Source organism: Narcine bancroftii, chromosome 10, assembly GCF_036971445.1.
Source record: "Narcine bancroftii isolate sNarBan1 chromosome 10, sNarBan1.hap1, whole genome shotgun sequence".
Taxonomy (NCBI): domain Eukaryota; kingdom Metazoa; phylum Chordata; class Chondrichthyes; order Torpediniformes; family Narcinidae; genus Narcine; species Narcine bancroftii.
The window spans coordinates 81630709-81646302 of NC_091478.1; the positions used below are offsets into that span (position 1 = coordinate 81630709).

Genomic DNA, 15594 nt, shown 5'->3' on the forward strand with positions numbered 1-15594 from the left:
TTTAACCACGTTCCCTGAAGAGGTTTATAAGTGTAAAAGGAGTAACGAGTGTTAAAGAGGAGTAATAAATCAGGAACTGGCCAGCGGGTCCTGACACCGCCCGGAGATGCGGCACGTGTCATGGCCGGGTCTGAGTGCCTCAGAGCGGGGAACTGTCCCAGCCAGGACCGCCGGTTAGACAGCTTCATTTACTGAGTTACTATTCAAACATGGAACGAGTTGATCTGACCTTTTAACTTTTTTTTCAATACTGATCAAAAACTAATTCCACAAATGTGCATGAAATAATAAATAATGGTGCTTATCGTCTGTAATGAAATCCCGACATGAAGCTTTTGCCCCGAAGGAAACATTGATCCTACCTAACAGCATAATGGCCTTTCCATGAAAGAATGAGCAAAATATACAATAACCCCGCTTAGCATGAACTACTATCAAAGGCCCTGTGTCACAGGACTGAGCCACTTTCTTCCAGATTCGTACTCAGACATAATTGCTCAATGACATTATTATTCATTATAAAAACAACTATGTACTGAAAAGCATGTTAATGCTACAGTAATTTTACTAAGCTCGCGGGTCTTCAAAGGGTTAATAACAACAACATGTCCAATACCGTATGTTCCCTAAAATTAAGAGGCGGGATTCTTCATTCGACTAATTGATTTTTGTACAGTGTGTACTTCAGCCGAGAAAGTTACTCATTAAATTAATAGATTATTAGCGCGTTGGTGCTGTTGCAGATGCCAATGACAGAGGAGACACGTTTCTTACTGAGCATATTAAAACCAGTCACAATCCACGTGTCTTTCAGTAAGGAACAAACGTCTAAATTACTGATACCACGATATGAAGTACGCGCAGTGACACGGGGCAAATCACATTAGCATGACAATATGGAATCTATAGAAATGCAGCGTCCAAACGTTCCATGCTGTGACCTCCATTCCTTACTCTTTAGCTGCATCACCTGCGTTCAGCATTTGCTCTTTCCGCTTTTTGATTTCTGTCCAATGTCAGTCCTTGTTTTCACTCATTTCCCATTGTTTCACTTTCCTAGTCCTCCCCGTGGCCTGGGTTGGCTGAGCAATACTTCTGCCCACAAAATCTTCCCACATTGGCCTTAATCATCTTTTAAACGTCTCAGCTCTTCTCCCGCCTTTACTGTTCTGTGCTGTCCTTGATTTTAGTCTTTCAATCTGTTTCCTTCTTGTCTATAGTCTTCTCTAGTTCTCTCCTTCTAAAAAAAGATTATTAAATGCTCAGCCCGTGTTCATGGCTTTTTCATTCTTACTTCCCTTAATTTATTTTCATCCTCTGTGTTCTTCGTTTCCTCTAACAATGTTCAATCTTTATCGCTTGTTTTAAAATGAGGCCAATGTTCATTTCCTTGAGAGTTTACTCCTCATTGCTATTCTCTCCTTTCTGTTTCGGATGTTACTGACACTTTTGTGGTGATTTGATTCCCTGTCTACACATGCAACTGAAGAGTTTCCCGAAACCCGCTTGTAAATATGCCCACAATGTTGATACCCCCCCCCCCCCCCCCATGATTAAAATTCTGTCTACATGCACATGGCAGCGCACTTGGGGTAATTAATAAGCTAATCATCTTTTTATTTCCCTCCTCCCTGCGAACACTCTGGGCAGAGACTGGGCTGGAGATGATTCCGCCCCAAGCTCAGCTCAGATTCAACTGAAATAACAAACAGCGTTCTTTCCGATGTGCTGCAAAGCCGGTGTGTACATAAACCAGAGATGTAGATGGTGTTCGTCCTTGCAAAAGCTTTAAGTGCAGGTTGCTTTGAGAACCCTCCTCTGCACAGAAACACTCCCCCCCCCCCCGTAGAAAATTAATGAGTTGAGTTTAATATAGCAGTGTTTAAATTGCGCAGGCAACGGTGTCCAACAACACGCGCAAAGCCCATCGCAGTGAATTCCTCCAACGGGAAATAACGCACAGACCAAATCTTAGGGTAACCTGCACGGCAAGTTCACCGTTTATGAGCCGCGATCGCTGCTACCCTTTTGTGCGCTTCCTGTTGAAGTGCACTTTCCGCTTCAAGAACAAACGCCACATCTTATTTGCAAAAAAAAACCCTTTCTCAAAAATCAGATAATAATCCGATTTCCACATTGTATTCCTACTCATTTCGATACATGGACCTATCGCTACTTAACAAGACCAAATAAATAAAATCTTTAAAAAAATCTTTATTCTTCAAACAATGGGTGGGCGATTAACTCACATCAAATAAAAGATGAGCCATAAAGCGATTAGATGTGGTACATACAGATTTAATATATTGATTCGGAGAATTTCAATCCAGAGACTTGCTTCACTCTAATCCGCATTTATTACAACCTCGTATTTAGCTTTATCATCCAGACCTATCGTTACAGAACACCAGAGAGGAGCAGGGAACAGGGTACAAACAACGTGGGGTCATAAATTTGCTAATTACAGTTTAGGGACAGGACTAAAAGTGATAATGAGTTTGGTATGAAGGCGCTGGTGTCTGTGATTTTTCACACCACTTATTACCAATCACGGGATTGCGAGCTTCTGGGTTTGCGCCGAATTTTTTGTTTTAATATTGCGTTGGTTCTCTTTGATGTCAAGTGGTGACTCTACAACTGTTTGAAGTCCATTATTAACAAAGAATTAACTCGATCCTAAGCTCTATTGCCCATTCTCAGCCTACACGGTGATGGCTCCTGCAGCGTTAAGAACCGCCAGCTCATTTAGTACAAAAAGCTAACCCATTTGTATCAAAAGAAACTTGCTTTATTTACTAGATCAGATATCAGGATCAAATCTGAAGTGTATGCATTTTGTACCTACGTCATCAAAACTAAGTATGTGCTTAACAAAGTTAAAACAATAGCGAGGAGTATAAAGTTTTGTCGCACTGGGTGAAAAGAGTGCATCAAAGAGACTAAAAGTTTTTCAAATTCTGATTTGGTTTGCTTGGGCCGAATTTCTTTCTCTTTTTCCTGCCAATTATAGTTCTACAAATACGTAGCTCTTTTAAAAGAACCCCTATGGCAAAAAGTGGGAGGTAAATGTTCTTCTTTAAAAAAAAATTGGAGCGGGCGTGTTTTTTGCTGGAGAAACTAGTACTGATTGGCGATTGCAAACTGCGACTTGAATGCAACTGAAATAAAAGATCGCGACGTCAGTAAATAGATTTGGGAAAGACACGCTCTGTGACAAAGGCAGAGATTGAGTAAAAGCTGCGGCGGACTCTAAAGAAATAGGAGGGGCTTAGTTAATACCAGAAATGTCAATCAGGCCATCAACTCCGAATAATCTCTACGAATCTGTTAGGACCTGACCCGGGCACCTTCAGATCAATAGCAAGTTGAGAGAGAGCGATCGGATCAGTTACAGTGCGTCTGCATGTGGAAACGTATACTTTCAACTGAGTCTATTGCATTAAAGGTGGATTCTGCGGCTCTTTCTGCACAGAGATTCCTCTCGCAGTAGTCACTGACCATGTCTTTCCCACAACTGGGATATCAGTACATAGCTGCTACTAGGCCATTGTACCCAGATCGCCAGGGTATATCGTCTTCCAGGGCTGGGAGCGATCTGACGGCGTCCGGCGCTGCTTCTACTGTACTAACCATGTATGGATCCCCTTATGCCGCTCAAGGATACGGCGCCTTTTTGCCTTATGCAGCCGATCTCCCCATGTTTCCTCAGCTGGTAAGAACATTTACGTCAATTTTCTCCGTCTTCGTCCCTTCAATCTGGTAAATCATAAAAAAAAGTTTGTTGCAATCATGAATTTAAGACCCGAGGACGAGGACGAAAGGCAATCGCCCCCTTTCTATATCCCCCCTGGCGAGTTGTCTCGATAAAAGTTTTTTTTTGTTGCTTGTCGCTGTGTTGCGTTTGCTAGTTTCATTCGCCATTCCCTGTTCATTTTACTTGCAGATTTCTTGTGCCAGTTTCATTGTTGACCAGTTTGAAGTCTGTTAAAACTTCTTCCTCTCATCTGTCCCCCAAACTGGTCAATTGCCCCACCGCGGACACCCTCTTCACCCCACCCCCCACAGCATTCAGATTTTTTTTTCAAAATGGGCGGATCATTTAGTTATGCAGAACGTAATTGAAATAATAGCTGTGCTTTGTTTGAAATGTGTGCATTTGAACAAAATATTCCCACTTTCGTCCGTTTTCTCGTTCAGGGCGCCCAGTATGAACTGAAGGAAAGCCCGAGCGTCCAGCACCCTGCTTTCCCACACCACCACGCCGCTTACTACCCTTACGGTCAGTACCAGTTCGGGGATCCGTCCAGGCCGAAAAACGCCACAAGGGAAAGTACGAGCACCTTGAAAGCCTGGCTCAACGAGCACAGAAAGAACCCATACCCGACCAAAGGCGAGAAAATCATGTTGGCCATCATCACCAAAATGACTCTGACCCAAGTGTCCACCTGGTTCGCCAACGCCCGGAGAAGGCTTAAAAAGGAGAACAAGATGACCTGGGCTCCCAGGAACCGGACGGACGAAGAGGGCAACTCGTATGGGAGCGACCCTGACATGGAAGGAGAGAAAAAGGAGGACGACGAGGAGATCGATTTGGAGAATATTGACACGGAGAATATCGAGAGCAAAGAGGACGAAGACGAGCATGACCCGGACTTAAACTTGGACTGCAAATTGGACGGCAGAAGTGACTCTGAGATCTCAGACGCTTTTGATGACTTGAACGGTTCGGAGGACGGTTTTCTGAAATCAGTGGTCAAAGAGAGCAGAGTGACCGAGGAAAAGCGAGGCGATCTTTCGCCTGAGATTTCAGGACACTCCAGTGGCGACCAGACCAAAAGTAGCGGCGAGAGGAAGAGCCCCGTCTCCCCTCCGCCTGAGAGCAGTTTGTCTCTCAACCAGAAGCCTAAGATCTGGTCTCTGGCTGAAACCGCCACCACTCCGGACAATCCCCGCAAGTCCCCACAGATCACCAGCTCCGCTGCGGGATCTGCAGCCTCGACTCTCCTCGGCCAGCACAGACTGTTCGCCTGCCCCATGGGCAAATTTCAGAACTGGACAAACCGAACCTTTTCTCACCACCCCCTGGCTTTAATCAATTCAAACCACTTCCTGGGACTCAGTGCTGGTCAGGCAGCCTCGGCTGGTGGCGTCCCTGCCTTTTGTACAGTGAGGGGAGAGGAGCGGGCTCAGACAGCAGAACCCTCAGTAACAGGTACAGAGCACTTGACTGAAAAATACAAAATACATGCTCTAGCCAGACTGTGAGAACATCATACAAAATTTTCAAAAGGATCAACTTAATGCAAAAAAAAAGAATATAATTGAATTAGCAGCCATAACAGCTGGGGCCCTTTTTAAAGTTCAAATTTTAAATGAAAAGAACTCAGTGAAGATCTCCAAAGTGATCCGTTCTGTTTCGAATAAATTTTATTTGCTGGTAATATCTATGCAAAGGCTATTTCTCCAAGCTTTTGAATCAATACCTAGAGATTTTTACATCCTGTTTCCGAAAAGTAGCTTTGCTCAACTGTAACTGAATACAAGATATAACTCCGGCAAGGCGCAATCAAAGTAATGGGATAATGATTTTTTTGATGCCAAAATTACATTTATTATAAACTGATCTTTAACACCATTATAAATGATAATTTATAATTTGATTTCAACAACTTTTATTCCAATAAGAATTAGACGGCAGAAAAGACCAATGTAATAAGATAACACTTACGATATATTATATTCGGATCACTTTATCCTTCAAGTTGTAAGATAGATAACGATTCCTAAACAAAGTTGAATTTCAGCGTCTCGCTCTGGGTAAAAGTGGCCTCGGTAAAGGCGAACAATACCAATTATAAGAACTCGTTATTATTTACAGATCGAAGCAGTGCCTTGGAAATAGAGAAAAAAATAATAAAGACAGCTTTTCAGCCGGTTCAGAGACGGTAAGAAATACTTTTTAATTCTTCCCTGCATATTCCCACGATTCCGCATCAGAGTCGAGATCCCAGTCACAGCTATTTTAGGGGGGGGGGGGGTACTTTTCATCCCAGTTAACCTGCACTCAAGACTTAAATTGCGATATTTTTATGCAAAAAAAAAACATGGGTGGCAATGTTTATTACAAAAGTTGTAAACACTGATGGTCAATAATTTTATTCGTTTCAGACCCCCGAACCAACTCGATGCGGCCATGGTTTTGTCGGCGCTCTCCTCCGCATAGTCCCTTTTTAGCTTTTTTTCCCCCCAAAAAACTTTATTTTGTAACCATTTTCTTGTTAAATGGAATGTACAAATGTTTCCCCCTGTATAGTTTAACCTGTAAGCATGTATGTGTACTAAAATAACATTGGTAATGTAATACTGGCCGAGAAGGCGTGTATCAATTAGTCGAGTTTGTGACATGTGGAACCCCAGTTTTTTTTTTGTCTGTTGAGTGAACATTAGTTATCACCTGGTGTTCGAGATGTTTTGTATATACCGCAAACAATAATGTATATACGTGTGAACGAAATTGTACAAGAAAGTATATATTTTTGGCTAATAAATGAACAGTTACGACTCTACGCTTGTGTCTGAATTTTCAAAACTGTCAACATTTCCCCAGAAACATTTCAATGTATTGAATGCATTGAGATGTATGTCTATCAATTAACATTTTGACCAACAGAAAATGCATTTTGGAAATACAGTAAAGGAAGCCGTTTAACTGAAAAGGTCCAGATATTTTTTTTTAACGTTTTTTAATAGACCACCTCAAATTGTAAAACGTCATTCCATCCATTTTTTTTTAAATGCTGGTGTCTCCTTTAGCGGGAACAGACAATTATTCCAATCAGTTCTTATAGCTAATACTGTTAAAAAAAACTATTTTCAAATGCTGAAATAAAGCAGAGCTCAAATTATTTCACTATGTTTGCAATATAATGGAAGAAGCACTTGAGTACAGCATCGACGTTTTGTTCGGGTTGGTTATTTGTAAACAATGCTTTAGGGATTATCCTATTGCAGGTTTAAGTAAATAACTTAACTGGTTGCAAAAGATCATCATTTCACTTTATCGTTTATGCTTGTGGTTAAACACCACGGCAATATTTTAATGCGAGATGATTGTAGAAGCTCGAGACACTTATGCAGTATAATGACTAAATGACTTGTATAATGCCAGACCCCCGAAGGGCAGGCGCTGATGTGTTGGCTTTTTTGAGTGAGGGGGAGGTGGAGGGAGGGGGGGGGGGGGGGTAATGTATCGAGCTAAGAGCGCCTCCTGCAGATAGACATACTGTAAAGCCGCAGTCATGGCCAGAGCCACAAATTAATAGAGGTGCATCAAGGAGAGATAAGAAAACGCCAGCTGTCTGCTTTATTCTTGGTCCGCTCATTCCCTTCGAATTGTAACATCTGTGAAGGGAAAAAAAAAACATTTTAAGAAAAGTGATTCAGTTGCTTTCAGAGCTGTGGAATTCGGAAACTGCCATTTATCCTCGGGTGCTTTGCAAAACTTAGCTGTGGATTCGGAAAAGATTGAGGGCACAAGGCAAACTCTCATTGTTTCCCAACTCTACAAAGTTTGTTCCCTGGGACCAAATCTGTTTATTTCCTCCCATTGGAACGGGACGGACTTGCACGAATAAGATAGTGGAAATCGTTTCAACAGGCCCCTGCCAGTTAGGCAGCCATACACAGAGTAGTTTTAATTGTAAAAATAAGCATTCATTGAAACGTGATCAGGCGGCACATTAATCATATTTTATAATGGATTGGCATTAAAATCGTTGATACGAATATTACGTTCATTACAATAGCTAGACAAGTTCTTTAGAACTTTTTGATAATATATGAAATTAAAAGCCCCTTTTACGTGTTTGCTCAGGAGTAGCACTGGACCCTTTGAATGTCGGTGATGTGTTTCGTTGAAGTTACCAATGAAATCAACCAAAGTTTCGTTAAGAAATCAAATATGTGTTTACACCGGGCACAGGCGAGGGGTACTCCAAGGAGGGTAAAGTCTTACCCTCTCCGAATACTTTATGGCAGAACTCCTCAGCAGGCCAACCTTCCACAAAGTAGCACTCTGCCGATCGCGTGGTTAGACCCTGCCAAAAGGCACCTCCACCGCATGAATTTTTAATGTCATGAGTGTGAAGTGAAATCGATTGTTCAGTTTGGGGCCAAGTCAACCGAAGATTAAAAAAATAATAATTTTCAAGTTTATTTGATAGAATGCTTAATAACTTTTTAAAAACATGAAATTACATAACGATTAAAATTGGATTAAACCCTACTTTTTTAACGACTGTTAGTCAGGGAAAAGATTGTCGGTTGTAAATCGCGTGCTTTCAAGTTAATTAGACTGATTGGTCTGATTTTTATTTTAAAAATAACAATTTTCCGTTTATTTACATAAATGAAATGTGAATCTTTCCATGATCTAATTAAAACGCAGGATGCAATTACAGGAGTTGCAATTTTTTCGAAGAATTAAAACACATGCAGTTTTATTCGGGTTTGAATTCGCTTAAATGTGTTCGAGAAGCTTAAAATGTTTGTATGTTATGGTTTAATTGCCATGCTAAGATCGGTACCCTCCTTCATGTGGGGCTGGGAGAATGCAGAGCTCAGCAGGCATTAAGATAGCCTCACCAAATGCTTCTGACAATCAGATCCCTCATTTGGTTAACAGAATCGAAGCTGCCCTTTCTGATCATAGAATCAGTGAAATAAACTAATTACGTTATATATAAAAAAAACACTCCACACGTTTTCCCAGTTCAACTCGGTAACACGAGGTTGGGAAGCCGGCAAGTTACTCGTCTCTCTGATCAATCCCAATGCACAATCGAAAGCTTCACAGTCTGACGACAGCACATGAACTGTACCCATGACATAATTTGGAGTTTTGTTTGAACTTTCTGCCTTTATTTGGCTGTTCCTGCTAACGCAAGGAGCTCCTTTCGGCAGCACCCAGTCCGATTTAACAATCTCCGAGCACCAAGCAACTTCTCAATTTTAGTAACGCTCATTATTATCTTGGAAATTGAAAATTACATTTGGGAAAATGTTTGAAGCTCCAAGAAGTGTTTCTTTTCATTAATCACCGGACCACTCTCAGACATTGACCGGTTCAGCCGCTCTGTCATTGATGAATATGAAAATACACTTACTCCTCTTTCCAATCTTCTTATTCCATCCCTCACTTTCTTTCTTGCACTCTCTCTCTCTCTCACTTATCCTCCTTCCTGCCTAATCAATTATCTGCCCACTATTCCTGTACAGAAGTGAGAACCCATTACACATATTCATAAATCATCTCTGGTCGGCTCGACACTGATTGATGCAATCATCTTTTTTCCCCACTCAATTTTTCACTAGTTCGCTTGATGAAGGGTTTTATAAAAGAAAGAAACACGCGGGCTTGCGTGATTTCAAGAGGGAGGGGGGAAATCAGGTTGACTGCGCTGGTGAGAAAGTGAAACATTGGACACCAGCAGTTGTCGTTCGAAAACACTGCTCTTCAGAAGTTAAATACTTTAAACTTTTGTCGCGGTCTCCGCACTTAAATAAAAGCATAAGGGCTGAAAAGGCCCAATTGCCATATTGTTTCAATATGTTGGATTTTACCGCAATTGGGCAATTCCCCGTCTTGAACTCATGTTGTTAATAAACGGCCGGTGCTTTCATGTTAATGCGCACTTTGCAAAGATTTAACGACGTGCTTTAGATATACTGTATGACTATATGTGCAGATATATTTTAACCTTCAATTCATCTCTGGAATTAATTACTTAGCAATAATTGATTTCTGAACAAGGAATCTTTTAAGATAACCAGATCTGTGAAATTGATCAAATGGAGTTTGGGCACCATTAAAACCAAGTTACGCCGGGGTAAATGACTTGGTATTTTTTTTTTATTTTAAATCCGAATTCTTTTGTCCAGTTCTGTGCAGCGGCGGAGATGTGGCCGTGCATTCGGGGAACTGAAGACCGCTCCCAGAAAGGTAGCCACGTCCTCGAAGAGACAGGTGCGCTTGCGACGGTTGGACATCCTCCCGGTGAAGGCAAGAACAGTCGTGCGAGGGGGAGCAGGGGTTCCCAGCGCACCGTCGCTAAGGAATACCAGGCAAACCAAACGCCAAGAGAGTTTCGGGCCACTTCGTATATCGAGAAAGCTCGAAACATTCCAGACTTTAGAGCTGGGTGTCTGTAGTTCGAGCCGGATTGGCAGAGGAGAATGTATGGATGGGAGTCATTGTTTTCAGCACAGGGTATTTTTCAGGTGACGTTCCACTTCTCTGTACTGTGCACCCCCAGGAACAGAGATCTGAGAATCATCTGGCCCGCGGTTTCATCGAGAAACAATTACTGTATTATAATTTAGGTTTCCAGATTCTCTGCGCCGTTGGAGTAAGTTTCCCTTCAAACATCGGGGATTGAATCTCACTTTATAAACGGAAGTATAAAGTACAAATGTCAGTATGGAGATGCTTATTGAGAACATTAGCGTTTTCAATCACAGCTTGTGGAAAGATCAAGTGCGTGTGCGCGCCGAGCTACGTTGGGACCAATTACCGAGAAAACTCAAGAGGTTCATTGCGAAGGCTGGGGAGAGCGTTAACCCAGCTCAGCTCAGATTGGGTTCTCTGGTTGGTTGAAAATGAAGGAGTCGATTGAAATAAAAACTCTTGCAAAGTTGAAATAGTTCACTTGTTAGTTCTGTTTTCGAAAAAGAATCAAACCAAAAAACAAATCACAAAACAGTCACAGAGTAAATCTGGAAGTTTGTGTATCTGGAAGTTACGTGTTGGGACACTAAATGTTTGAGATTTCAGTAATGATGCCATAAAAAAATATTTACACGTTAAATATAAAATTGCTGGGCAAGTGGCGATCGCTTGCAGTGAAAATGCAACCCCGTGACTTCATTTTAAGTTGGCTAGCGACCAACAATTCCACGAAGTTACGTTTAGGAACTGTAATGACTCAAACTCGAAAATATATTTGCATTGTATCAGAGTGTTCCGAGCCGTTCGTTATCTTGAGGAAGTGGAAACAGCTGATACAAATGTCTAAAGAGAAAAGAGGAGGCGATCTTTGAAATGAAGTTCTTCCTATGAACATGTCATGAAATTCATAGCTTTATGGCGGCATTACAGGTGCAAATAATGTTATAAATTACTTTAAAGGTATAAATTAGTGCAAAGAAGAAAAAAGTGATAGCTGTGGTTCATTGTCCTTGCAGAGATCTGATGGCAGACGGGAAGAAGCTGTTTTTGTCACACTGGGTGCTAGTCTTCAAGCTCCGGTACATCCTTCTTGAAGGTAGCAAGGCGGTAGTGGGTGATGAAGGCCTCTGAGTATAGAGGCTGCTTTCTTGAGACCCCTCCTCTTGTAAGTGTCTTCGATGGACTGAAGAGTGATGCCCATGATGGTGCTGGCTGAGTTCAGAATTCTCTGTAGTCTTTTCCTGTCCTGTGCATTGGCACCTCCATACCAGACTATCATGCAACCAGTTAGAATGCTCTCCAAGGAACACCTATAGAAATTTACTTTGGTCCTCAAACTCCTCATGAAGTATAGCTGTTGGCGAGCCTTCTTCATGAGTGCATTTCCCCAGGATAAATCTTTGGATATGTTGATTCCCAGGAATTTGAAGTTCTTAACCCTTTCCACTGCTGACCTTTCAATGAGGACTGATTCGTGTTCTCCTGATTTCCCTTTCCTGAAGTTCATAACCAGTTCCTTAGTTTTGCTATTGTTGAATGCGAGGTGGTTGTTGTGACACCACTCAACTAGTTGATCTATCTCACTCTTTTGTACGTTGCCTCATTACCATCCACGATTTTGCGGCTACGGATGACCTTGTGACATCGGAAAATATGTAGATGCCGTTTGAATTGTGCTGAGCCATGGAGTCCCTTTGCAGCTCAATTTTCTTGTGCAAATCTTATTCTAGACAGTGAGCAGAGTCATTGGTCAGGATATGTGTAATATTGGCTTCCGACATTCAAAGTTCCTTTGTGATCTGGTCTTGTACACATTCTAAAGCATTAAAAATCTGCATGTTTTCACACTTAAAGCAATTGTGTGTTAATCGGGTGTGAACACATGGATAAAGGTTCTATCTTCCACCAAGACCATAGGCAGATAAAGGACAAAATCATGAGATAAGGGTAGGTCCGGGTGGAAGGTTACCAGGTTTGGAATTCTACTGTTTGAGAAATATACAGAACAGAAAAGATTGATATAATTTGGAACACAGGTACATGGAAAAATGGATCACTAGATTTACCATTGGAATTTTGTGAATAAACTGCTCTGAGATCATTTGATCAGCCTCAGTGCCATTACTTCAGAGTCAGAAAATTAGGAGTTCAATTGCCTTCTAGGCACATAAGCTAAGGCTGAAGCTTTACTATGAGAATATTGCACTCTCAAATGGTATGTGTGAAGGGTGCACTCCCTTTGCAAGTGGATACTGGATTTCCAATACACTTTTTGATGAAGGATGCAGGGCTATCACTCTATCCTGATGGACACTCCTAATCCGAAGGAGACTGAAAAACAGGAAATGCTGAAAGAATTAAAGCAGGACAGGCAGCATCTGTGGAAAGAGAAATTGAGTTAATGCATCCGCTTGAACACCTTGCGTCAGAATTAAATCAGATTCATCGGTTTGTGAGATTTTGCAGTGCAGACATTGGGATTTTTAACATGAAATATATTTTAACAATAATATTGGCTTTGGGATGTAATAAAACTGTAAAAAGTGTTAATGTAATTATGAATTTTTCCCATTTTCCAAATCAACTGGTATTCCCTGTGCAAATGAAATCACAATATAGTTCTTAGAAATATTGGCTTGGATTTTACTGCTACCATTGCACCACAAAACTGACAAACAGACTCTGGAATCCATATTCTTAAATGCAAAAGCATATAAGTTACTGTTAGTGATCCTTTCTTTTGTTTTGCCCTATTTTGTGGCCTCTCAGAACTCAGTTAAAAATGAATCTTCTTGTATAATACTCTAATGGATGATTCTTCATTGCATAGCATAAGTATGATGTGATCAGCCATAATTACTACTCTGCCTGGACTCCAAAACTAATTTTAAATCTGTGGATCGTAATTCTCTTAAATAAATATTTCAAGATACCCTGTTTAAAGGATTTTAAAATAATAGGAATAACTTTGTTAAAGCTGTTTATGATTATCTTACCTGTGATGCAGTCCTTATTTGGGGTGGCACGGTTGGCATAGCGGTTAGCGTAACGCCTTTACAGTGCCAGCGATCGGGACCAGGATTCAAATCCTGTGCTGTCTGTAAGGACTTTGTACGTTCTCCCCATGTTGCATGTGTTTTTCCCAGGGGCTCCATTTTCCTCCCACCATTCGAAATGTACTGGGGGTTGTAGGTTAATTGGGTGTAAATTGGGCATCATGGACTTGTGGGCCTAAATGGCCTGTTACCGTGCTGTAGGTCTGAACTTAAATTTTAATTTAAAATTTAAATTAAGAAAAAACTTATTAAAATCTAAATCTAAATAAATTATTGAGAATATTGAAAATATTGTTGTTGAACACCAATGTACCTCATTGAACTGAGGCATTAATCAATGTCAGGGACAATGAAATCCATGCCACAGAAATCATTAGATTTCATTGGCTTGGTTTGCAGACCCATGTGTGGTTACTAAGCAAGGCAAATGTTTCTTGGAAGTCATTTACCTGTATTTAACTTTTATTTTCTGGAAAGATGAAGCATATTGAAGTGATATGTCATCTGAACATTTGTATTTGCTTAATCGTTTGAAAATGTAGCTTCAACAGACTGAATTTTGAGGGGTCGTTGAAAAGTTAATTCTGTAGCATGTGATTAAACTGTTGTTTTTAATTGAGTTGTCCATTGAAGAAAGATTGGGTGGGTTAGACTTGTAACTATTGGAGTTTAGAAGGTTGAGACGTGACTTGATTGAAACATGTAAGTGCCTGACAGATCTTGGCATGTGTGAATTCTAAAATTAAAAGTACTCATAGAGTTATGCAGCACAGAAGCACAGGCCCTCAGCCCAGTTTGTTTGTACTGACATGTGTTAGTCCCATTGGTTTTCATTTGGCCAATATGCCCCTAAACCAGTGGTTCTCAACCTGTTTTTTGTTCACCAACTCACATACCACTTTAAGTAATCCCTTACTAACCACATATCTATGCCATATTTTTCCATAGAGGCTCTGTAGTTAGTAAAGGATTACTTAAGGTGGTATATGAGTGGGAATAAATGTTGAGAACCACTGCTCTAAACCTTTCCTATCCATTTACCTGTGGAAATATCTTTTAAGCCTTGTAACTGTAAAAAGGTTACCCCTCAAACCCCCTTTAAACCCTCCCCCCTCTCACTTTAAACTTTGCCCTCTTGTTTTAGACTTCCCTACCTGGGAAAAAAGATCTGTGAACATTCTCCTTATCTATGCTCTTAAATTTTTAGCATGCTACTATAATGTCATTCTCCCCTCCAGCTTCCTATGTTCCAGATAAACCCTCTACTAATAACATCCTTGTGAATTTTTTTCTGCACCCTTTCCAGTTTAATGGCTCTTTTTTTATCGCTAGGTGACCAGAAGTGCACATAATACCTCGTGTGTAAACTCTGCCGAAGATTAACCTAGATCATAGAAAATCTTCTCTATTCTCCATATTAACACCAATTACATACCATGTTAACTACCTGTACATTCTTATCCAAGTTGTTAATGTAGATGACAAACAACAATGGATTTAACACTAGTCCCTGCACCACACCACTGCTAACAATCCTCCAATCCGTCACTCATTTAGGACAGAGATGAGGAGATCTTTGTTTTTACCTCTTCAGACTTTCTACCTGTGTTCACTGTTGCATGCTTGGCATTTCTGACACATGAGACTGAGAAATAGTGATCCTTTGAAATCTCGGAGTATTTATCCATAGGTGGAAGGAATCTTTGAAGATGTTTATGACAAGGTAGGTTGTTACAGCACCTAATAGCCTGAATATGTCTGAGATTGTCTGATCTCGGAAACTAAGCAGGTTCAGGACTGGTCATTACTAGGCGGGGAGACCGCCTAAGAACACCAGGTGCTGTAGGTTTTCTGTGAGGGGCACGGGACAAAGTAGCGACTCTCTGCCTATGGTAGACAAAAGTCAAGGAATTTTTTCATGTATGCTACATTCTAAATGTAGTATTACATGACAATAATGGAACCATTACCTTTTCTTGATAAGCAAAGTGGTGAGGTTACAAGAAGCAGATTGGAATGTTGGGTGGATATTACAATCAGATCAGCCACAATGTTATTAAATATAGGAGAGGCTCAAGAGGTGAATTGGCCCCCTTCTTCCCTATTTTTATGAGGATTTGTTCATTGAGATACCTGTGCTCACTGTTGCATGCTTGGCATTTCTGACACACGAGACTGAGAAATAGTGATCCTTTGAAATCTCGGAGTATTTATCCATAGGTGGAATATTTGCCACAGTGGTTTTAACTTTTAATATAAAATAGGACTTACACTTTATTTATTCTAATAGAATGAGACTACTTCCCAGAGCTA

General features: G+C 40.8%; 1 protein-coding gene across 1 annotated transcript; it reads left to right on the forward strand.

Annotated features, from left to right (window-relative positions):
• The first annotated feature begins 3224 nt into the window (after nt 1-3224).
• On the forward strand, nt 3225-6566 carry irx3a (iroquois homeobox 3a). The gene is made up of 4 exons (XM_069899526.1): nt 3225-3712; nt 4198-5212; nt 5879-5945; nt 6169-6566. Exons 1-4 carry the CDS (start codon nt 3500-3502, stop codon nt 6221-6223), a joined length of 1350 nt encoding a protein of 449 aa, XP_069755627.1. The 5' UTR covers nt 3225-3499; the 3' UTR covers nt 6224-6566.
• Nucleotides 6567-15594: the final 9028 nt, after the last annotated feature.